The sequence below is a fragment of the Camarhynchus parvulus genome, chromosome Z (assembly GCF_901933205.1).
Source record: "Camarhynchus parvulus chromosome Z, STF_HiC, whole genome shotgun sequence".
NCBI classification, from domain to species: Eukaryota; Metazoa; Chordata; class Aves; order Passeriformes; family Thraupidae; genus Camarhynchus; species Camarhynchus parvulus.
The window spans coordinates 33743766-33767188 of record NC_044601.1 but is presented as its reverse complement, the minus strand read 5'-3'; the positions used below and the strand labels follow the sequence as shown (position 1 = coordinate 33767188).

The following is a 23423-nucleotide window of genomic DNA, read 5'->3' as shown; positions in this document are numbered from 1 at the left end:
GTGTCTGTGCAATATGCTGCAGTTTGTGACTATGTTTCTAAATCTAGAATAGTTAAGGAAAAAGATACCCTTTTCTGCGTGACTCTTAAGAAGGAGTGGTGACCTGTCCTTTCTTGATTGAACAAATAGATGTAAACTGATACAAAAAAATTCTAAAAGAGCATCTGAATTTATACTTGCTTGTTCAGTCAGCGCTGTGTTTGCATGTTGATTATAATGGCTAGGTTTTTTATTTAATATGAGCTGTGCATAGCAACAGTCCTGGTGACAATTCTGTAGTTATGTTAACTAGTGTATAAAATATACTTAGAAATGATCTTAAGCAAGCTTAATTACTCAGCCTTTACATGCTTTATTTAGACAGGTTCAGTAAAGCTACAAACAAGAAGTCAACTGAAACTCCAAAAGCAGAGTCTCATCTTGTACCTGCATTTGAAGCTAGCATTCTGGATTTCCACAAGTCACAGAGTTTGGGAAGCAGTGAGATACTGAATGTACACCACAAAAATACACCAGTAAGTTTGGTGGAAAGTAACACTGTGTCCTTAGTCAACCTCACATGTCTCTTCTACTGGGCACAAAGGATAGCCCATGCTAACCCATGTTGCAGAACTTGTAAAAATAAAACTTGTCAAAAGTATGAGCATTATTAATGCAAGTATTTTGCATTCAGTATGGCAGTTTAAGGCCTATTTAAATACCTTGTGGGCAAGGGAGTTCAGAGCTAGAGGTTTTAGGGCACTTCTAGGTGGTGGTATCAATGCTTGCTGTCTCCTACTCTTTCTTACTATTCTTTCCTTGTCTGTGCTGCCCATAGATAGAAAACCAGGTACCACCAGAAATAAATGTAAATATGTACTGGTATGGTCTAGATTGCCTGTAGGGACCACTTAGCAGCTTACTGTTTTGTCTTTCACCTGGAAATAATAAGTAAACAGTCACTTATCCAATAGTTTCCACACATTAAAAAAAGTCTGCATTGTTGTACTTAATTGCTTTCTGCCAAAGGTTAAAGATAAACTGAATTCCAGAAGAAGAAGAAATATTGCTGAATGTTATTCTTTATTTCTTTCGCTCCCTGTTTGTTAGTAAATAAAATACTGAAGGATTCAGCAGTGTATCACATATATTGAATCAAAGTTTTCAGTAGTGATTAATGACTGATAATTCTGAAGGATCCAAACAGAATATTTCTGATGCTTCTAAGTAGAAAACTGTCTGCAATGAAAAAAGACCTTTCTGCTAACCCTTGAGTGTCATTTTTCATTATTTGTTTTAGTTTGATGACATAATTTGTTTTTAGCATATATGAAATATCAAAATATCTTCTTGTTTATTGTTAAATCATTGTTTTGATGCTTTTGTAAAATATAAGAAGGCATAATCTTGCTTCTATACCTGTGAAGAGATGCCTGCTCAAATTTTGTAATACCGTAGGGCTGAAATGATGGTTCCACCATTGGGCTGAAATGATAGACAAGCAGCAAAAAGGCCAGAAAGATCCTTATGCCTTTATCTGTAGATGGGTTGAGAATTTTTAGTTTATGGTGGTTTATTGTGTTTAGCTGTGTTTAGGTCAGTGATTTTAATCCTTTTATGTTACTTTACCATCTATTTTGCAGGAAGATACTTCTGCAAAAAGCAAAGTTTCACCAAATGCTTCAGATGAAGTAGGAGCCAATTTAATTCCCTCTTCACTTGATGGTAGGGGTAAGTCCTTCAAAGAAAAATTATTTGCCTGCATTTTTAACTGCTTGTATGTCAGCAGTTTGGGATACTGAAGTGTGCTGAGGAGCTGTTGATGTGTAAAGTATAAAAAAAATTTAGGAGCAAGCTCATTATAAAAGAAGAAAACCCAGAAATAACACTATATCACATTCTTCCAAATGAGATGACCACTTATCATTCATTCTTGCTCATAATTCATCAGCTTCAATTTTAGAATTGAAGAATGATTTGGTTTGGAAGAGATCATAACTAGCACTGCCAAGTCCACCACTAAACCATGTCCTTAAGTGCCAAGTCTACATGTTTTAAATATCTCCAGGAGCAGTGAATCAACTACTACACTGGGCTGCCCATCCAGTGCATGATAATGCTTTTGGTAAAGAAATTTTTCCAGATGTCTAATCTGAAACCACCTTGCTACAGCTTCAGGCCAATTCCCCTTGTCCAATCTCTTGTTACCTGGGAGAAGAGGCCAACCCCCACCTGGCTAAACGCTCATTTCAGGTGGTTGTGGAGAGTGTAAGGTCTCCCCGAGCCTTTTCTCCAGGGTAAACACCCCCATCTTTGTCAGCTGCTCCTCACAGGACTTGTGCTCCAGACCCTTCACCAGCTCCATTGCCTTTCTCTGGACTTGCTCCAGCTCCTCTGTGTCCGGGGCCCAGAACTGGACACATTCGAGGTGTGGCCTCACCGGTGCCAAGTACCAATGCCCTGCTCCTGCTCCTGCTCCGGCCACACTATTGCTGATACAGGCCAGGATGCCATTGGCCTTCTGGGCCACCTGGGTGCACTCTGGCTCACATTCAGCTGCTGTTCACCAACATCCCCAGGTTCTTTTCCTCTGGGCAGCTTTCCTGCTGCTCTTCCCTAAGTTGTAGAACCCGATGAGATTGTTGTGACCATCTGAAGGACAGAACCTGTCATTTCAGCTTGCCAAACCTCATGCAGTTGGCCTCTGCCCATCAATCCAGCCTGACCAGATCCCTCTGCAGAGCCTTCCTACCTTCCTAACAGATAACACTCCTTCTTCATTTGGTGTCATCTGTGAGCTTGTTGACTTGATATATTGATATATTACACAAGACTGGCCCCAGTACTGAGCACAGGGGAAAGTGAAGAACACTGGTTCCCATATTGAGTTCCATTTTGTTGTGTCATTGATGCTCAAGGGAAAATATTTCTATAGTTGCCTCTCATGTTGTGTCAGGTGAGAAAAGGAACATGTTTTGGTTATTGGAAGTCTGTTTAGTCATATGCAGATTTTTTCCAAGAATAAATGAGAGACAGATATTTGATTAGGCTTTATATGCATATTTTTTTTAAATAGCTGGCACCTGGAGTTTAGTATGTACCTAAAATTTTTCTGTGTCCTGTGTTATTTTTGTTAAGAGAACCATGATGCCAAAACACCTCCCCTTTTTTATGTTTGTTCTTTTGTTTAGGAGTTTGTGAGGGGAAGAGGGGCTTAGGGCTTTTGTTGTTGTTGTTGTGGGGATGAAAAGCTTTTTCAAATTGCTGCAAGCTATCACATGGCTAGTTTCATGTGAAAAGAGTTCTGTTCATCAGGACTGTCTTGGAGGCATCACATACATTAAGATTGAATTGTCTGAGTGCCTCTCACTGGATTTCTGTTCATACACAGACATGCACCAGTCTGAACAGTTTGGTCCTTATCGTCACAGTAACTTCAGTAAAGATTCAGAGAGGACAGATTAACCTGCTGAAATGCCTTGAAGAGCCTTGTAAAGATAAAGTCATCTGATAATGGCAGTTTTTTGTTAAATACTATTGTCAATTCCTATCCCTGAGAAAAAAATAGCAGTGGATGGGTTGGCCATGATAGGCAGTCAGACTTCCACACAATTGTTCTCTGGCTTTCCCTCCTCAGCAGCACAGGAGAAGAAAATAAGATGAAAACATTTGTGAACCAATGTAAGGACAGGGAGATTGCTTGCTTGCCAGGCAAAACAGACTCAATTTGATGAAGATTGACAATTTATTGGCAATTAAAATAGGGTCTGATGGTGAGAAGCAAAACCAAAAATAAAGCCACTTTCCTTCAACCCTCTCTTCTTCCTAATATCTCCTCTGTGCTCTGAGTGACACAGAGAAACAGGGGCCACTCTGCCACTTCTTTCTTAGTAGGGTTGCAGGGGCATAGCTGCCTCGCCATGGTCTGCACCAGGGGCTGTAGGGGAATCTCTGTTCCAGTGCCTGAGCACCTCCTGCCCCTCCTTCTGCACTGAGCTTGCTGTTTGCTGGGCTGCTGCATTCACATTTTTTCTTACCATTCCACCTTCCAACTCCTGCACATGTTTTTCACTCTACAACATAGGCACCATCAGCACGGCTGATGGGCCCAGCTGAGGCTGGCCATGGGTCTGTGTTGGAGCTGTCTGGGGCTAGCCATGTCCATCTCATCACAGCAGCTACTGCAAACTCACCCTGCTATCAAAATGTAGCCATTTAAACCCATTATGCTATTTTATTGTTCAAGGGAAGCTTTTCTCATTCTTAAGAAAAATCTAGATTGTGTTCTATCTTTGCTTCATGTTAAGAATATTTACAAAATTAATTACATTTTTCAAAATGTCTTTCAAAACACGCATACGTCTTAGTGGTAGGGAGTGACACTCTTGTACACTGAGGCACACTGGTAAGTATTTCAGCTGCTTTGTATGCCTGTAACACCAGGAAGTTTTCAAAAAGTGAAAAGTACCAATGTGGCCATGTGCATGAAGGCTACACGATGGCTAGGAGGAATATTAAAGGAGTTTTGTATATAAACATAGCCAAATTTTCAGTATTTTGAAGATGAGCATGGGAGTGTGGAGTTAGTATGATCCAGTACAGATTTACAAATACCACTTAATTTTGTTTGTGTATATAGTGTTGGGCAGTATATGGAATAGTTAAAATTCAGGAAAGCTTGCTGGAGAAATAAAATGTGTGTTTTATTCAAGTCCCTTCTCAGGAAGAATATGGCTCTGCTTTATTTGCTAAGCCTGGACTAATTAATTACCGATCCTTTTCCTTTTGAGATTTGAAGACTATTTTTGAGACATCTTTGTGTTTATGTTTTTCCCAGTGTCATTTCCTGAAGCACCTGCAGATGGCTCTGCTCAGCCACATGTGTCTTGGGCCTCGGTACTTTTGCAACCGCCAAAGAAAATTGTTTCATCACCAGCATCTGAAGGTCTTTCCAGGGGCAAAGGGAAGCAGGAGAGTGAACCAAAGGTACTTGAGAATTCTCTGCTCTCAGCTAATGCCTGTCACTGTGTTTGTGTCTCTTTATTGCAGTTTTTTCCCTGAGCTCTCTGCAGTATCCACTTTTAAAAGGAGATGATATGAAGACAGCTTGTTCTTACTAGAATTTTTCTTGTCATGCAAAAGAATCACAGGATATCAAAAAGACAGTGCTAGCCTAGGAATAAGAACTTTCAACTTTGAGGCTGGATTTTTTTTTCAAATTCCTGACCCTCAGAATAAGACATGAAACATAGAACTCTTGCCTTATTTGGCTTAATATTTCCTAATTAAATCCCAGTAGTCCCAATACATTCTGATAACAATGCAGTATGCTGCAACTGAAGGATTCTTGCTGTACCTGTGAATTTCTAAGAGATACTGAATTTTCCTTGTCCACTTAATGTCCCAGCCTGGACTGATTAAGATATCTCTTAGTAGTGTAAGGCTAGTAATTGCATATACTTTGGTAGGTGATACTGAAAAATATTTTAAAGGTTGTGCCTCATGGTCTTTTGCAGCAGTCAGAAACAAAAAATATTGCAAGTGAAACTGAGCCTGAAGAAGGGTCAGAAAAGAAGAAAAAAAAGAAGAAAAAGAAGAAAAAACTAAAGTCTCCCACTGATGTAGAAAGACCTCAAAGTGAGTCTAACACAGTACAGGAACCACCAAAGATTGAGGTAAACTGAATAAGTTTTTGTTGCTGTTCTTTTAAGTGTTATGAATGTACTAGAAGACAAAAACACAGCTTTGTACAAATTAAGGTTCAAATCCTATTTGTAGAGGATGTTAATACAGATTTTTTTCAATTGAGATGTTTGTCTGAGGTCACTGGTAGGAAACTTTTGTAGTTTTTAAATTACCACTTTTGGTGAGCGCAATTTCCTAAATTAGAAATACTCTGTAGCAACTGTTGCTTGGGCTATGGGGAACATAGTATACTGGTGCTACTGTGTGCCACGGTTTTAATGATTGTGGTGCAGTATTACAGTTCTAGTTGTCTCACAGCTGGAAGTAAATTCTGTGTAAGACAGTTGACAGTGTTTACATTTCTGATTTTTAATTTCAGTTTCCTTCCAAATTCATGTAACTGTAATAAGCATGTTGGTGTTTTGATACTTTTGTGTATCAGTATTGCAAAAGCATGAGCCTCTCCCACATTAGAAAAGTGTTACTGGTATGTGGTTGAAAAGTGCTTCATTGTAGGCCTAATATTGTACAGCATGTGCATGTGTTGATTTACATGTTTGATCTGGTGTACATAATACTCAGTCTCTGAAATGACAGCATAAAGAAGCTTTTCTGGCTGGCTTCTGTTCTGTACCTTTCAATGTGGAACATGAAGCAGAACTGTGTCTATGTGGTTTCATTATGTGGTTCTTTGTCCAGGAAATGGCACAAGAAATGCATATTAACAGACCTCTTTGTTAGAGGATTATGGGTAAAACCAAAGATCTGCTAGTTCTTTTTTTCAGGAGAATATCCCCATTTTGCTATATGCTACCATAAATGCTATATGCTATGAATGGGCATTCTAAACTGAAAGAGAATCGCAGAAGTCATGGAAAATAGCAGAATGGTACTGGGGCTGTTGAAGTCAAAATTTCAAAAAAAATTGCATAGAACCATGGAACAAGACATATACATTGTACTGAAATCTGTGATGTGGATGCAGCATCTGCTGTGGCAGTGGGGGAAAGCTTTCTGACCCTCCTGGTTTTCTGGAAATGCTTGTGTCCCCCTGAGTTTGAAAAATGGGTGAGATGCTTGTATGATGCTCTTGAAATAATAAACCATGAAGAGATGACACACATGGAGCTTCTGGGCACCCAGGAGGTTTAAAAAGGTTCTGTTTATGTGCAGCAGCTTAACAGAGCCATATATTGGATTGCTCTCTGGTTTTATATAGATCAGTCATTTTTAGACATGGCTAATAGGCGTAAATGGATACATCTGGAGAAGACCAATCCTGTCATTTCATACACATTGGTAGGTCCTGACCTCAATATCTTCCTTGAGTTAATATTGAAGCTGCTATTGATAATCAGGTCAGTGCTAGTAGTACTGGTCAGACATGTAAATGGTGCTGGGAATTACTAGGAAAGTGAAAAAGAAAATGGGTTATGACAATACAGAATTTCAGGGCACATCTGATCTAAATATAATGTAGATTTTTTTTCATATGTCCCCCGCATTACTTAAAAAGTACACGTATTTGAACTAAAAAAGATAGACAAAAGTCTCCAAAAATAATCAAAGGTATGGAGCAATTTCTTTGGGAGGCAAGACTGAACAAAATTAGGACTGCTCAGTATGCACAAGAGATAGCTAAATGGCAATATAGCAGTGGCAAGAAAATAAAAAGGAAGTTACTTGACCTTTCTCCTAGTGTTTGATGTTCTTACAGATGGTAAGAACAAATACAGGGAGGTGTAGCCTCTCACTGAGTGCTACATTTTAATTATTCAGTTTGCTATAGGATGTTGCAAATGTCAGAAATCTGTTTGCATTTCAGAAGCAATTGGGCAGACTTATTTAAATCTTCTAAGCTGAACAGAGTGTATTTGTGAAATATTTTTTCACTTCCTTGCAGTTGCTTTTTGGCTTACTTGCAAGCTTCTTTAAAATTATTTCAGTGGTTGAAGTGTGTCACTCCTTGTGCTAGAACTTCCTAGCTTGGGGTGTTTAAATAAAGCCTTTCAGGCTGGAAGAAGTCTTGGTGTGTTCAGTGGTACTGTATCACAGCTAAAAAGGCCTCTCAGAAAGTGGGAGGAGAAGCAAAAACCTAGCTGATGGATTGGGATCATTGTGATGGAGGCAATGGGTATAGGGTGGTGAGTATAGGCCAAACTTCAGCCTGTCTGCACTTGATAATCCAGGTTCTGCACAATGGATCGTCTGCTAATAAAACTTCCTCTTGTGTGTAAGCCATAATCATTTGAGTAATTTCTATGTTTATTTCTGTACTCTAGTACATACTGCCTGTTCTGTTCTTCACCACTCACATGTTAAGACAGAGTTGCACAGCTGGAGACTGTGCTGGAAGAAGAGGGAAGTTGTTTGCAAGGCTTTGAAATTAGTTGAAAACCACTCCTCTAGGAGCTGTTTACCTCTAATGATTACTGTCAACTGACAACCATAACAAGCTGCTTTTGGAAGCGTTTCTTTTACAAGCTGTTTCAGCCCTAAATTAGCTGCTGCATAGAAGATTTAACCATTATTGTACTTGTCATAGTTGGTGGCACTACCCTTGGCTTCTGAATTTTTGTACAGTGAAACAAATTATGATAAATGTTTGATAAGCGGGGAGAAAATTGTTGGAGTGCAGGAAAAGGTTTTGAAATACGGACTTGATTGTTCTTATGAAATCATAATCTGATGTATTTGTTTAGGATGTTGAGGAGTTTCCTCATCTGGCAGCTGCTTCTGATAGGAGAAACAGGGTAGGACCTCAGAAACCATCCTTTACATCTGCAGTCAGAAAGCAGTCTGAAGTAAGTAATCTTGTGACATTATGTGAATCAAATGTCAATTATGAATCCAAGTTGTTTGGGTTTTTTGAGTTTTTTTTTATATGAGTGAAATAAATCTCAAGAAATAATTTGGAACTGCATTCAGTATGCAGATGAATCCTAAGCATAAATGACAAGGATTGAAAATGTGATTGTTCTGTCAAAGCGAATACCATAAATAATAATGGTAAAATTCTGGGTTTCAGTTGCTTTGAAATGAGTTTTGCTACTAAAAATTTTGCTCCTTGGCTTTATTTCCCTGTGAATTTTAGTGGTTTTAAAAAACCCCAAAACAGAAGAAAAGAAAACCATTGTTTGCTTTGTTTGAGACAGTAAATAGCTTTGACAAGGAGGAGTGAGTAGCAAAAGGCACAGCAGTTGCTTAAAAAAGATTTATTACACAAAAAGGTGCTGTACACACATGCAACTCAGATGAAAGCAACCCTTGGCTTTGTAGACTTAAATGGGATATAATCCCTCAAAAGCTTACATAAACTCTAGAGACGTGATCATTAGGCCGTTCATATGCCTGTAACAAATACTTGAAATTGAGGTGGCCTTACTAGTTTTTTCTTCAAAATCTGAAAAACCCCATGAATGTGATTAAGTGGTATGGCAGCCAATCAATGGTCATCCTTCTAGAAGGCCACATGTGGTCTTTCTAGAGCCTTCTCTTTTCCAAGCTGAACAACCTCAACTCTCTCCAGCTTTTATCATAAGAGGGGTGTTCCAGCCCTCTGATCATTTCTGTGGCCTTCCTCTGGCCCTGCTGTAACATGTCCATGTCTTTCTTGTGCTGGGGATCCCAAAACTGGACACAGTAGTCCAGGTGGGGGCACAAAAGAGGGAGAGAATTACTCCTCTCAATTCATGGGCCACACTTCTTTGTACACAGCCCAGGACACGTTTGGCTCTCTTGAGAGTGCTGGGAGTGCCCATGGCTGGGTCATGTCCAGCCTCTCGCCCACCAGCACCCCCAAGTCCTTCTCCCCAGGGCTGCTCTCCAGCTCTTCATCCCCAGCCTGTGCCAGTACTGCGGGTTGCCTCGATGCAGGTACAGCACCTTGCACTTGGCCTTGCTGAACTTCATGAGTTTCACACAGGCACACTCCTCAAGCCTGTCAAGAATGCCATCCATCATTCTGGATGGCATCCCTTCCTTGAAGGAATTCCCTAAAGCCAAGTCGGCTTGGTGTCATTCACAGACATACTGAAGGTGCATTTGGTTTGAATTTAATATCATCTTCACCCTTTTCCATGTGTCTTGTTTTTATATATCTTTTCTTCCTCCCTGTCACCTTTTGTCTTTAAATTCCTAAGCTCCATCTCTCCGAAGAGCCTTGTGATAGTCAGTCTCCCTCTCTGGATGAAACTCCCAAGGTGGATGGACTGTCAGGGAAACAAGCTTCATCTTCTGTATTAGAAAGAAAGAAAACTCAGGTAAGTGAATTCATGTTGAAGAGAAGTTCACAACTCAAAGTAAACAAAGGAAATGAGCCTATTTAAATCTAAGACTCATGACCCATGTTCATCTGGGATTCTGCATTCCTACTTTGAGATAAGTGACATGGTCACTCTTCTAATCTCTAATTAGAAGTAATCACCGGTAGTAATTGCCAACCTCTGGGGTTTGATACGGTGTTTAAGGAAAAATACAAACTTTTTATTATTATCTGTGGGTTTCAGATATCAGGAATTTTGCTTTCACCTGTTTTACTTGATCGTGGCATAAATCCAGTCCAGACTGATTGTTGAAAGGAACTGGGAGTGGTTCTAACAGAAAGTGGTTCTGACAGAACAGGAAGGCAAGGAGATCCCCTTATCTTGGGGAAAGGAGGAGAAATATGGAGAAATAAGTGAGGTCAGGAAGTAGTTTTGTGTTGGTGAGTAGTTCTGACACAGCTCTGATGCAAGGTGAGATCCCAGTTAAAGACTGAGGAAGTCATGTTCTGTAACCGTGTTGTAACAGCAATTACAATGAATTGATTTCCCCCAGATAAGACTTCTAAAAGTGCCAAATCTGGCAGTCATTTCCTTTGCATGTTTTGCTGTGGTAGTTTGTTCATAGTCTTCACCACACTATTCATTTTTATTCTTTTTATTTTCTGCTGTATTAAATATGGAGCATGGTTTTTGCCTTCTGTTCAAAGCAGAGAGAAAGATGAGTGCTTATGAGGAGCTGGTGCAAAGATGATGACCTTTCTTTTTAGTGAGATATTGGAGATAATGATTTGTGTGCTGCAGTCACATACTCTAAAAGAATCACGGTAGTTTTTCTATACTTTTAAGAAAACTTTAAATTCTGATATGCCTTTTATCTCTTTCAGAGATAGATGACAGTCTGACCAAAATGGGACCCTGACATAAAGGCCTTCCTTTATTGAAGACGTTATTCTTTTATGCTTTGTTGCAGTAGCATTTCTAAAAGTTAACTGAACTGTTTCTGATTTTTTACTATTTTTTGACATTAAAGTTGATGTTTATTTGAAGGTCACTGAGTGGCATTAAAGATCAGAAGTGTTGTGGATAAGGATGTTAAAAGAGTGTATTATACCATAAAAAACGAGGTTCTTTACAGTCTGAAGTGGAGGGCATTACTAACTGGTGCTGAACTTTTTCAGGAAACATCCAGGAGCAGTGGTAAGAAGAGTCAAATTCCAGTGCAGTTGGATTTGGGTGGCATGCTTGCAGTCTTGGAGCAGAAGCAGCAAACAGAGAAGGCGAAACAGTCTCCTAAACCTGTGGTATTTTCAGGTATTGGTTACTATGTAATTTCCTTTGTTTCACCTTAAACTGTTTTTAAGTATTCAGACATTAAATGTAGCCTGATTTCTTATCTGTGATGATCTCTATGCAGGCAAGAGCACAGTTCACCAAATACTAGAGAAAATGAAGATTCTTTAAAAAGAAATTTAAAAAGCATGGCAGTCTGAATTGTTTGACAGAAGACTTATGGAAAGAAATATCTTAAGGACACTGATTTGTGTCCTTAAGCAGAAAAAGGCAGCTCATTGCATTTCTTGTTACAGGTCAAAATTTAATCTTAATTATGCTGGTGTAGTATATTTTGCAGAAGGAACCACAATATTTGGTAGCATTCAGTGACAGTAAAATTTCTCTTATTTCAGCAAAGATTTTTTTTAGTAATTATTTCATAAACAGATCTAATCACAAGAGATTTCATCTCACAATACTTAATGTGATAGCTGAGATTTTAAATCTGAAGCTCAAGATGCTAAGCATTGGTGAGATTTTCCTTCACTAAGCTGAGGGAAGTTATGAGATGCTTTTTTAAAGTATTTTTTTCAGTTGATCTCCTTTTATTTTCATTTGGGTCAATCAGACACAATGCTGCAGAGATGCTCATAACCAGTTTTGTTTCTGTAAAACTATACAGTGCATGGATTGATGAGTAGATGGTGGGCCACAAAGGTACAGGTCAAAATACCTGTTTTCTAATACTAAGTTTCCTGTGCCTGAATCTGCTGCAGAAGAGAAATTGTTGTGTCATGTTTGTATCCTGGAAGCATAAGGCAATGTTACTTTAGCTTTATATTGTTTTAATGTTTTGAGAATGGAGAGGAGTGTCACCACAGACAGTTGTTTTTATTCCAGTTACTACTTCATATTATAGACAATACTGGTAAAGTCATCAAATTTAGGAACATGAAAACGGTGAACTTGAAATGGTGATGTACACATTAAGGAAATATGTATCTGCAGAGTGTTTGCTTATTTATTACTGCAAATCCAGCTTCAATTTTTGTAGCCACCTATGCTGCACATTTTTGGCAGTGTTCTCGGTTTGCCTTTGATACACAGAGATGAAAAAGAAACATCAGTGTAGCAGTTTTATGATGTAAACTGTTTACGGTAAGAGTACTGCATGTGATGTGGGAGGATCTGCATATAAATACTGTGGAAACAGTAAATGAAGATGGCTTAAGACAATATTTTCGTGTACTTAGAGGAGAGAGGTTGCCTGAGTCACAGAGGGAAGTGTCAAGCCGGTTCCACTGATACTTAGTCATCCTCTCCATTGACTTGCTAATGTGAACTGCTTTATATTGCAGATAACTGAAGTTTGACAAAGTGCTCTACAGGATACAGCAGTTCCTACTGATAGGAAGAGCAGTTTATTTGGTATGAGGTCATGGTGTGAAAGATCCAGGTTTAGTAATTTGTCCAGTCATTTAAAGCTCCTGTGCTCTAAACCCTCTGAGAAAATGCAAGTAAAGTGGACATCTTCAGCGAACTTTACAGGTTAAGCAAAAGAGACGTAGCTGTAGCTTTGCATTACTCATGACCCATTTGCAAGTGAATTTCATCTAGCTTCCTTAAGGTGTAACAAAAGGTAGGCGTAAATGCTTATGTTTATTTACAGCAAGTAAATCTAAAATCTGTAATACTGCAACTCAGTATTTATCTTAACCCAGTACGGAATCTGTGGCAGAGGAAGTGCCACCGCCATGAAACACAGAAATTCCTGAAGGTTTACCAGGCCCGTATGGCATGGTGTTGAAGGTAGCTTGGACCGCAGTGTTTGATCAGATTCTGCTTTTGAGACAGAGGTTGTGATTCCAGAGGTATAACAGAAGTAGGGGACATAGCAGTCTTTTGTAAGGAGTATCTTTTAAAAATAACATTGTTCAATGATACAGGATTGCCTGTAAATATTCTTAATAGCAACACAACACAATTTTAATATGTGTATACCAGTCTTAAACTTGAAATTGGATTCTAGTTCAGATACTCATTTTAGTTGTCTGATGCAAATTTCTTCTTAAATCTCAGTTGGTGGTGCTGTACCATTGCTATCTAAAGACCCTGCCACCGCCACGAGAAGTCACCGTTTAAACCAAGGAAAGATGCCTCATAATCCCTTGGATTCCAGTGCTCCTTTGGTAAAGAAAGGGAAACAGAGAGAAGTACCTAAAGCAAAGAGACCAACACCCCTTAAAAAGGTCCTCTTTTTTTAATCTTAAATAATAAAACTATAGGATAATACATTACTCTGGGAATCTGTTAAGCCTTCTCATACAGAGATCTGCATCTCAGTGTCCACTTGTCTGAATTCAGTTTAAGTTTTGCATGGTTTCAAAGAGGGTTGGGTAGAAGAGGGTACTCTTGCTAAATGGCGTATACAAATTCCCAAAAAATACACTTTCTCCATTGAATCAATTGATAAAATGCCACTACAAAAGTGTCCACACATAATTGGTAAAGGGAGACATGCAAAGATATATTACTTGGTTTGGTAAAGATGACCTTATTTGCAGGACTGAGGAAAATGGATCAAACAGAGGTCATATTTAATGTTTCTGTGCTCTTCCAAGCCTGAACTCCAGCTGATTCTGCAGCTACAGGTGTTAGGTTCAGCTGGTGATGTCTGTTGTATCTTCCCTCTTTGCCCATTCATTTTGCTTCCTGTCACATCTTCTTTACAGAGGACTTTTTTAACTTTAGTTCTGTCCTTGTAGTTTATCCCTAGTAAATATTTTCTCCACCCACATACTGGTAATCAAGGTAAAAGTCCTTTCCTATGTAAATTCAAGAATTATCTTTCCTTCTTTTTATGTGCAAATAGAAAGTAAGGGTTGTAAACTTCAGATGCTAGTGCTGAATATCTTTATAAATGGTTTTTGTGTAAATACGTGGTAAGAGTAATGCTTTGTTATCTGCATGACATCAAATTGGTTTGGTTTTTATACGTATTTTTAGATTATTCTGAAAGAAAGAGAACAAAGAAAACAGCAGCACCTGTTAGAACAGAAAGCAGCACCAAAAGATGAAGATAACATTTGTCAGACAGAAGGAAATGTTACTGAAAATGCAGCACTTCTACAGGATAGTCAAGCAGGTATCTTTTGAGGGAACCTGTAATACAGTATGTATTTGAGTACATTTGGTACTTTAGAAAACTAGTACTACATACTGCCAAATGAAGGCTGCAGCCTCAGAGTTTTCTGAGATTCACCTCAGGCTTATCTTGACTGTAAAGTGGGCCAAAGCTGGAAGTCTGTAATAGGGATTCTGATTACTGTTCCACACTTTTCTGCCTGGTGGTTTTGTGATATCTTGTAAGGAAAGTTCCTGCCTACCTCTGGCAATTAATGAGGTTTGAAATGAGAAAAAAACCCTATGAGATTAAAAAAAAAAGGTTATACCTGTTTCCCTATTACCGCAGACTCTTCTAATACTAAAGCAGTGACTCTTCCATACATGCTTGACAGATTAATCTTTTCACAAGGCTTTTTGGGCTGACTTTTCAATGAAAATATCTTGATTTACATGATAGCTCTTCCAGAAACTCAAGTTGCTGAAGGGTGTCTGGAGCACACGGGGATCAAGGAATCTAAAGAAGGTTCTGTGACTACAAAGCAGCTAACTGCCACTCTTCCAAAAATCCACAGCAGGAATTTTAGAGAGTAAGTATTGATTGTATTTATTGATGGCTCACTTTGCACAGTACCACCAATATGGCATTTTTCAAACAACGTAATCCAGTTGCATTCTCTGCAAAATTTAGTGGAGTTTAGACTGAAGGCTCTAAATTTTTTTCTTTCAGTCTTTCTGTAAGCTGACATAAAAAGAAATTATAGACTTAGTGTGTTTTATGATTCTCACTTGACAATGTTTATTCCTTGAAGGAAAAAAACCCCAAATTCACTAGAGGCTAAGGAAAGACAAGAAGCTGCTGTTAAAATATAAGTACTTTATATTAAATAATGGGGTAACAGCTCAAATAAGGTGTGCTACTTTATTTCTTAAATAGTATTTTTAGTTGTAATTTGGTTTTCTACTGCCAGACCAAATGGCAAAAATCTAAAGAAACTACATGACATTTTATGTGGAGGCTGGGCAAAGAAATAAAGGTAATATTAATGAGGTATTGTGTGCAGTTTCAGCTAAATGTTTAAGATTATATGTATATACATTTCTTTATAAAAAAGAAATAGTGACTACAATACGTGAAGAGGTCAGAGATCCAGTCATGAAAGCTTGAAAGTTTCTTGAGGACAGCAGTGTCTTAATTTTTAGTTCCCCTCCCATAAAGCAAATCCACCCCTGGTGGTTTTTTTGCAGTTCATGTCATAGTAATGGTTAATAATGATACAAACATTCCTGCTGTGTTAATTCTTAATTTAACTTCTAATTGCAAAAAAAATTGCTTCATTTGTGCCTATGTAACAGTGTTTTATTGAGAGCACAGTTTGGGTTGACTATGTGAAGGACAACTCAGTTTACAGAATGTCGAGCATTCAGCAAAGCTTAGATTATTTTTAGATCAGGTTTTTTAGTGTTCCAGTAGATCTGTCTTCAAGACTTAGGGAAACAAATAGGAAATAGTAAGTAAAAATTCTTGAAACCTAAATAAAATACAGAAATAATTGTATCTCTAAGATTCAGGATAGATGTTGTGATCTCTTTATCTTATGCAAATTTGCCACTGGCAAATCTTTCTGTTGACAATGCAGCTGATGCATCTTTAGTTTTTCTTTTTGTTACCCTTCTTCACCGGAAAAATCTTTGTGTAAAAGTGGGGTGGGGTGAAATAGTTTTTAATCCTGATCTTCCCCAGAGTGTATTAGGAGAGTGAATTACATTGTTTTGTATCCTTTCCTTATGAACATCACAAAGCCATAGTCAGATAAGTGAAAAGGGATGACAGACATGAACGCAGGGAGCAGGAATGTGATACAGTTTTCCATGTTTGGTACACATAGCCTTGAACTTACAGAAATAAGTCAGAATTTTGTACTTTGGTTGCTTGTACTTTAATTTATATATGTCAAAATAAATGCACTCAGAAAAATGCTTCACTAGAAAAATATATGTGCATACCTATTTCTTGGAATAATATATATCTGTATATAGATACAGATGGATAGGTTCATTGTACATGTATATATGTATTTTTAATATAGTTTGATTAGGAAGCCAGGTAACACAAGGAACAAAACTTCTTCCTCTCAAGTTTTCAGACACTAAAAATAGTAAATTTTTGGTTGGTTTTGTGTGTATAACAAGCGTGTTTGGAGTAGAAACAGAAAAAGATACAGAGACATAGAATAGAATTTTAAATGTATATTTAATGTATTACAGATTTAAGTGTTACATATTTGTAATTTTAGTGAATGTAACCGTTTTATTGCTCCTTTCTTCCAGTTACTGCAGCCAGGTACTTAGTAAAGAAGTTGACAGTTGTGTGACAGATCTCTTAAAAGAACTGGTTCGTTTCCAAGATCGCTTGTATCAGAAAGACCCAGTAAAGGCCAAGATAAAACGCAGGCTTGTTATGGGTCTTAGGGAAGTCCTGAAACATCTGAAGCTGAAAAAACTGAAGTGTGTCATCATCTCTCCTAACTGTGAAAAGATTCAGTCAAAGGGTAAGTTCTTAACAAAAAAAAAATCTGTTTAATAAAAGAAATGCAAAAAAGAAGGTTCAGTATATTGACAGCAATATTATTATTGGAGGAATTTATTTGAATATCATTTGAAAGCCAGCCATATAAAGTTGCCTTCCTTGCTCAGATTGTTTACTGCTGTGCAGCTGAACTGTCAGTGAGTCAAGACTATCTGGGGTGGGAGAAGTTACCTGAGATTAGGATCTTTAGTTACTGATTTGCTGTGCTGCTGCACAAAAAATTGCGCCACACAGCTGAGACGATCCAAAGGCTGCTGATGCCAGCTCTGCCATCACAAGGCGTCCACTGTATCAATCTCTTTTAGAACACGGACTGACAATAAATCACTAGTGATAGTTTCCTAAAAGTTATCATTATTGGCATTAAGTTATTGTAATTGTTGTAATTGATGTCATTAAAAGAATTCCTTAGCAGCTGGGTGGTTTTTGATACTAGATTAGACTGTACTACATATATAGTAAAACGTGGAATAGAAGCAGTCTAAAATTAATGCTAACTAAGAATTAAGAAAAAATGTCAAGTTGTCCTTTAAAAATGGATATTCAACTTTACTGTTGTGATCTCTGTTTTTTCCTATAAGGTGCAGTTTCAGAATGCACCCATAATCTTGGGATCTTTTTTGCCATCTGTTAACAGTATGGTTCTTTAGCTCCAATCAGCCTGATTGTGTTGTCTGCTGCAGGTGGGCTGGACGAGACCCTACACAACATTATTGATTGTGCCTGTGAGCAGAATATCCCATTTGTTTTTGCCCTAAATCGCAAGGCCCTGGGCCGCTGTGTGAACAAAGCAGTGCCTGTGAGTGTGGTGGGAATTTTCAGTTATGATGGGGCTCAGGTAAGCTGACATAAGTCACTTCCTGTGTTTGTTCAAAAAGCTTCACTTTTCACTTGGAAGAGGAGATGAAAATACTGTGATTTTTAAGGGTTTTTTTATTTGTTTTGCTTTTGCAAACTTAGACTCTTCATCACAGGTCATATACATAGCTTGTATGAAAAACTGATTTTAGAAGTACAGGCAGTCAGCACTGTTAAAACAAATTACTCTTGCTGCCTTTTTCTGACATCCTCTTCCTCTTTATCTCCCTCAATAATTTTTTCCAAGAGAACTGTTGTTTTTATAAATCCTGATAAATGCTGTGTCTTTCATGTCTTCATACATACTAAGCTGCTCAACTTTTATACATGAACCCTCACATTCTGAATAAGGAATACTCATTAGTTTTTTAAGGAGATGTTAAAACTTACTGCATTATTTAAACTCTTGTATTTTACATTGCCATAGGATCATTTTCATAGAATGGTACAGCTGACAACAGAGGCTAGGAAGGCCTACAAAGATATGATAGCAGCTTTAGAGGAAGAAGCTAAAGCAGGACTAAGAGAAACCCAACCCAGCATCTTAACTCCTGAATCTGAAAAAAATGGCTTGTTAGAAACTTGTAAAACATCTTCCAAGGACTCAGATGAGGATGTACCAAATTACAGTAAGTATTAACTGACTTGCATTTAGTTCCATTTTCATTCATAATGTTCATCAGATCTGTGATTTTCACTGAAGCAAATGACATATACTGTAGTCATTAGTAAGGAGGGAAGGTGGGGGTGAATTCTTGGGGTTTTTTGTAAATCTGAAGTTTTTACTGAAAAGTATTAAAGAAAGTTCCTCCCTGAAATCCACAAATGGCAGGCAGTACACATTGCTTTGCTCAAGGAGGCTTAGCAGAGCTCCTACTTACATTTCTATTTGTTTAAAAAATCCTTTTAAGATTAATTGTGGATGTCCATACTCTATGACTATGGTAGAGTAACTTCTGTATTGAAGCCTATTTGTGATGCATCTTCCTGTCCACAAGCCCTCCTTTGTAGAAACATTTTCCTCCAGCTCTGCTCTTAATTCAACAGACAATGCAATGTATTGCAGATAGAAAGTTTTAAAAACTTACTGTTTTTTTAAAGTTGGAACCACCTTCAGGGTTAGCCTTACTTGAGTAGAGTGTTGGACACAAGGAGATCGGTGGACCCCATCACTCTTAAGTTGTTCTTTTGTGTGTCATCTGATGTTGCATAAGGTAAATGCCAGCATGCCTTTGTGTCAGCTGATCTCAGCACTTATTTTGAAGGGGAAGTAAAAAATCAGGGTTGACTTTTCATTTTAAGTTTTTCCTCAAGTATTATATGGTAACATGTTGGTTGTTGTTTTTTCTTTTTTTTTTCCAATATTCCCTAGTTAAAGTCTGGAAGAGAAAACTTGAAGAAGAATATAACCCATACGCACTAGAATTGGAAAAGAGTGCAACTGCTGACATGGCAATACTGAATTTGGAAGACCATCAGTAAATCCAGATCCAGCTCTATTGGGTTTTATTTTTTTCTGTTAGATCCCTAGGAAGAAGGTAGAAAAATAACATAATCTAAAGAAATACCTGAAGTTAGCTAAGCAAACTGTTCTGAATCCCTTAAAGCAAAATGTACACTGGAGCACATGAGGCACTGGTTAATGTTTTTATGTTGTGTGTGTTTCTCTGATTATTATAGCAGATGACAACACCAAATTGTTGTAACCCCAAACCACTTTAACTGGCTTAGCATACTTTAATGATTATATGGACTAGCATTGATTTCTTGAGGTAGAATTTACCAAAAGAATCTGATAGAAAAATAATTTTCTTCTGGAAGAGATTCCTTGAGCCAGAAGGGGAGTTGCCCTTAATTTTTAACTCCTGCATAAAAAACTTCAGCTGTTGTTTGATTGTGGGTTTGTTCTTAGTTTTTCTTCTAAATAAGTCTGCTCAGAAGGGCAGGCTGCTATTGATGTCACTTTATTCTAGCCAGCAACAAATTAATTTGAGGCAGGTAGCTTGATGTAAACTAATTAAGGAAGGCCATGAAGACAGAGTTCTAGTTGGCTCTTCTGTGTTGTTCTTTGGGGATCATACATCAGGTGTGAAGGAGATAGTACAGACTACAAGGGTCTGAAATTCCTTAAGTGAATGTGCTCTGTTTAGACTTTTTATAAATTTGATGTTTCTCTTGCTAGTGAGACTACTTTATCATACATCCTGCTTTGAAGTTAAAGGATATTGCAGGGCAGCAAATGTGCTAGCCTGCTTATCTGTACTTTCTCCTTGCTGAGACTGCTCATTCCTTCAGTTTGGGGTGTGTTGGTATATACATCTATGAGTTTTTGAGCAATCCCAGTTTGTATCTAAATAGAAAAATTTATAAGAAATGAAGTTTGTATCCTATAGGAAATAAAATTGTAAAAACGAAATGTGCTTATAGTAGTGGTGGAGCACCTTAGTGGGAATGGCCTATATACACACTGGTTTTTGAGGACAGGCCTAAAGAAAGTAATTGAAGGGATGCACATATAACTTGTGTCAGCTTTTCTGAAAGGTGATACAGATGCCATATGCTGCTCAGCATCTCTGAGGTGTTTCTGCAAGTGCTTCACCATACTGAACATTTGCAGTGCAATACTTTGGAAAGTAGCTGCCTTGTGATGATAGAAGTGATATAAAAAAATTCAAGTAATTTTGAAATGCAAACAGTTTTGTAGTCAATAAATTGTATAAAATCTGTTACAATATATTGATTCTATAAAGAATGCTTGTGACTTAAGTAAGCTTGTCTTACAGGAATTTAGTGATACCTGAAATGTTCTACCTGAAACTTTTGGGAAAGAACATTGACAAGGGGAGCTGGCCTTATCTTGAAATGCACTAGTTATGATGATGATCTTTTTTGTATTAGTTCCTTCTAATCTTAAATGGAAATTGGGGGTGAAAGGCCCCAATGACAAAACATGCTTTTGGCCAGCATATACCCTTGATGCAAAGGTAAGTTGTGAATTATTCATTTGTACCTGTGCCACTTGGATACACATCTAAAATTCTGGAACTGATAAACCCAGTCATTGCATGGAATAAGGATCACTTGGTAAAGAAGTTTGGGTAAAGAAATTTGTGTTTTGACCATGTTTTCTATTTTGTCTTACTCTAGAAGAGCATAAAACTTCAGAAACGTTACATGTTCACAATCTTAGGGACTTATTTCTAGTTCTTAGAGGGTATAAAAAAATTTACTATAAGGTGTCACAGCCAGTGTTACTAATGCTGGCACAGAGATTTTTCTTTTTTTTCTTTTTTTTTCTCCCCATAAAATTGAGCTAAACAAAAAATTTGGCAACTTTTTACTACTTGCAGTAATTTCCTGCAGAAACAAAGCAAAGCTTAACTACATCATCCATAACCCTGACCCCTGTCTTACTTTGTATTCCCACTCACTCCACAGAACTAAACTTTGGAGCAGAGAACTAAGTGTGCTCCAAATCGGTTCAACAAATGGAGGAGAAACAATTCAAGAAAAGTCTATTTATAGTTGTCCTGAGAGCAAAAAAATTATGAGAACAAATGAGAAAAAATTAACTCTGCTGGTGTTGGAAGTCTGCATCAGCATTAATGAAATGCCTATGTGAAAAACAGGGAAAATGGTTCAGAAAAGTAGGAAAAAAATGAGTTTTCACCCTGCATGTGTGACAAGGTGGTCTGATACTGAAAAAAAAAAGGATCATTCAAGTCTTAGCATGAAGAGAATGGTTTCTTTAATGTCAGAAACACTCTGATTTAAATCTTACCAGTTAGGAGAGAACTTAGGGAGAAGTATGAAGCTTTCTGATACTGCTCGAAGCAGCTCTCCCCCTGAGCTGACTGATTATTAGGGAGCGTCTTACTTGCTTCCAGATTGTTGATTGAGCAGATAATAGAGAAAATGTAATATATACATCAGACTTTTGTTTCTTAGGTGCAGAAGGACAAACTGAGCAGTAAATGCAGTAGAACGCTTTTACTGTGGATAGTGTAGGTCCTCACATTATCAGTCTGATCATCACACTTGATCATCATAGGGAATGGTCTTTGAATTCATAGAATTTTTAAGCTACATTATCTCAAATATAGAAGAAGAATTTGCTAAAACTAAAGAGTCTTCTTGCATACTTTGTATTCTATCTGTATTTTAAGCATTAGTCAGAACTTCTTTATTTGGTATAGAAACTTTATTACTGTTATGGTTTAAGCTCAGCCAGCACCACCCAGCCTCTCACAGTGGGAGAAAATCAGAAGGGTAAAAGCCAGAAAACCATGGGTTGACATGATGACAGTTGAATAGAAAAAGCAAAAACTATGCACACAGGCAAAGCAAAACAATTCATTCAGTGCTTCCCATGGGCAGGCAGGTGTTCATCCATTTCCAGGAGAGCAGGGCCTATCACACATAATGGTTACTTGGGAATACAAATGACATCACTCAAATGTGTCCCCCTGCCTTTATGTACTGAGCATGATGCCACATGGTCTGGAATATCCCTTTGGTCAGTTTGGGTCACCTGTCCTGGCTGTGTCTCCTCCCAGCCTCCCATGCACCCCCAACTTCTTTGCCATTGTGGCAGTGCAAAAAGCAGAAAACGCCTTGGTTCTGTGCAAGCCCTGCTCAGCAATAACAAAAACATCTCTCCGTTATCAGCCCTGTGTTCAGCACAAATCCAAAACATTCTCACACCAACCACTGTGAAGAAAATTAACTAAAACCCAGCACAATTACCAAAGGAAATATCTTTAAACAAATGAGCTTGCTGACACTAGAAAGGAATGCTTTTCAAAACACTGGCACCATAAGGGTAAACATAGTAAAAGAAAAATAAGTGTACAAGTTGAAATGCCTTTAAATAAATGTGATCCACGTCCTAATTTCTAAATCTAATGTCAAGATCCTCAAGCCCAAAATTATCTGTTTGGCTTAATGAACTCAAAACAGAAAACAACATATCACATTCTTTGAACAGCACAAATCTTGCTGAGACTACTTTTGTTCTTTATTAAGCTAAAATAGCTGACATAAGAATAGCAGAGTTGGGATAGGTGGCCTCTGTTGTACCATGTAACTTAGCTTTGGTGCAGTAAGAATATCCCCTTCCACTTCATGCTTGAGGTGATTCTCCTGAATATCGGTCTTAATGTCAGCACTAACACTTGAAAAGACATCTCCAAATGCTATAATAATAAGAGTAACAGGTACTCTTAACTTGCATATGTTTCTCCTTCTAGCCTGTTAATTCCTTTGTCCATTAGAGGCTGTTTCTCTTGTTGCAGGTCTCCTGAAGAAAAATTTTAGAATGATGTGTTAATACCACTCTAAAAATGAAAATGGGGCTTAAGGTTGCCTATACTAACTGTTCCACAGGCAGCAAGCACATAATGTCTAAGGTTTTCAAAAGTGATCTTCTAGCTGTTGGAAAAAAATATTAAGAGATGGGTATTGACTTCTTTTAAAAATAAAAAAGGTCAGCTTTTATGGACAGTACCATTTATGAAGTCCAGTAGTCTCTGCAATCCAGTTAGTCTACAGATGCGATGAAATTTATCTACTCCATTCAGTATACACAGATGTACTGTGTTGGGCAGGAACAGAACTACTGACTGATGAGCACTTGGTTAGTGGACTGAAGG

The 23423-nt window shown here is 37.9% G+C and overlaps 2 protein-coding genes across 5 annotated transcripts in view; one reads left to right on the top strand and one right to left on the bottom strand.

The window, feature by feature from the left end:
- SECISBP2 (SECIS binding protein 2) overlaps positions 1–22759 on the top strand; it is a 28355-nt gene extending 5596 nt beyond the window's left edge. For 2 of the 3 annotated variants that reach the window (XM_030968927.1, XM_030968926.1), the window contains exons 5-18: positions 361–515; positions 1623–1710; positions 4817–4965; positions 5496–5654; positions 8367–8468; positions 9807–9926; positions 11108–11240; positions 13281–13450; positions 14208–14346; positions 14785–14914; positions 16656–16876; positions 17598–17752; positions 18200–18401; positions 19145–22759. In XM_030968927.1, the coding sequence (XP_030824787.1) occupies positions 361–515; positions 1623–1710; positions 4817–4965; positions 5496–5654; positions 8367–8468; positions 9807–9926; positions 11108–11240; positions 13281–13450; positions 14208–14346; positions 14785–14914; positions 16656–16876; positions 17598–17752; positions 18200–18401; positions 19145–19254 (2033 nt within the window). In that variant the 3' untranslated portion in view covers positions 19255–22759. The remainder of the gene's footprint in view (positions 1–360; positions 516–1622; positions 1711–4816; positions 4966–5495; positions 5655–8366; positions 8469–9806; positions 9927–11107; positions 11241–13280; positions 13451–14207; positions 14347–14784; positions 14915–16655; positions 16877–17597; positions 17753–18199; positions 18402–19144) is intronic. The other variant, XM_030968928.1, reaches the window with a different exon arrangement.
- SEMA4D (semaphorin 4D) overlaps positions 20996–23423 on the bottom strand; it is a 100452-nt gene continuing 98024 nt past the window's right edge. For both annotated transcript variants that reach the window (XM_030968925.1, XM_030968923.1), the window contains one exon: positions 20996–23071. In XM_030968925.1, the coding sequence (XP_030824785.1) occupies positions 23042–23071 (30 nt within the window). In that variant the 3' untranslated portion in view covers positions 20996–23041. The remainder of the gene's footprint in view (positions 23072–23423) is intronic.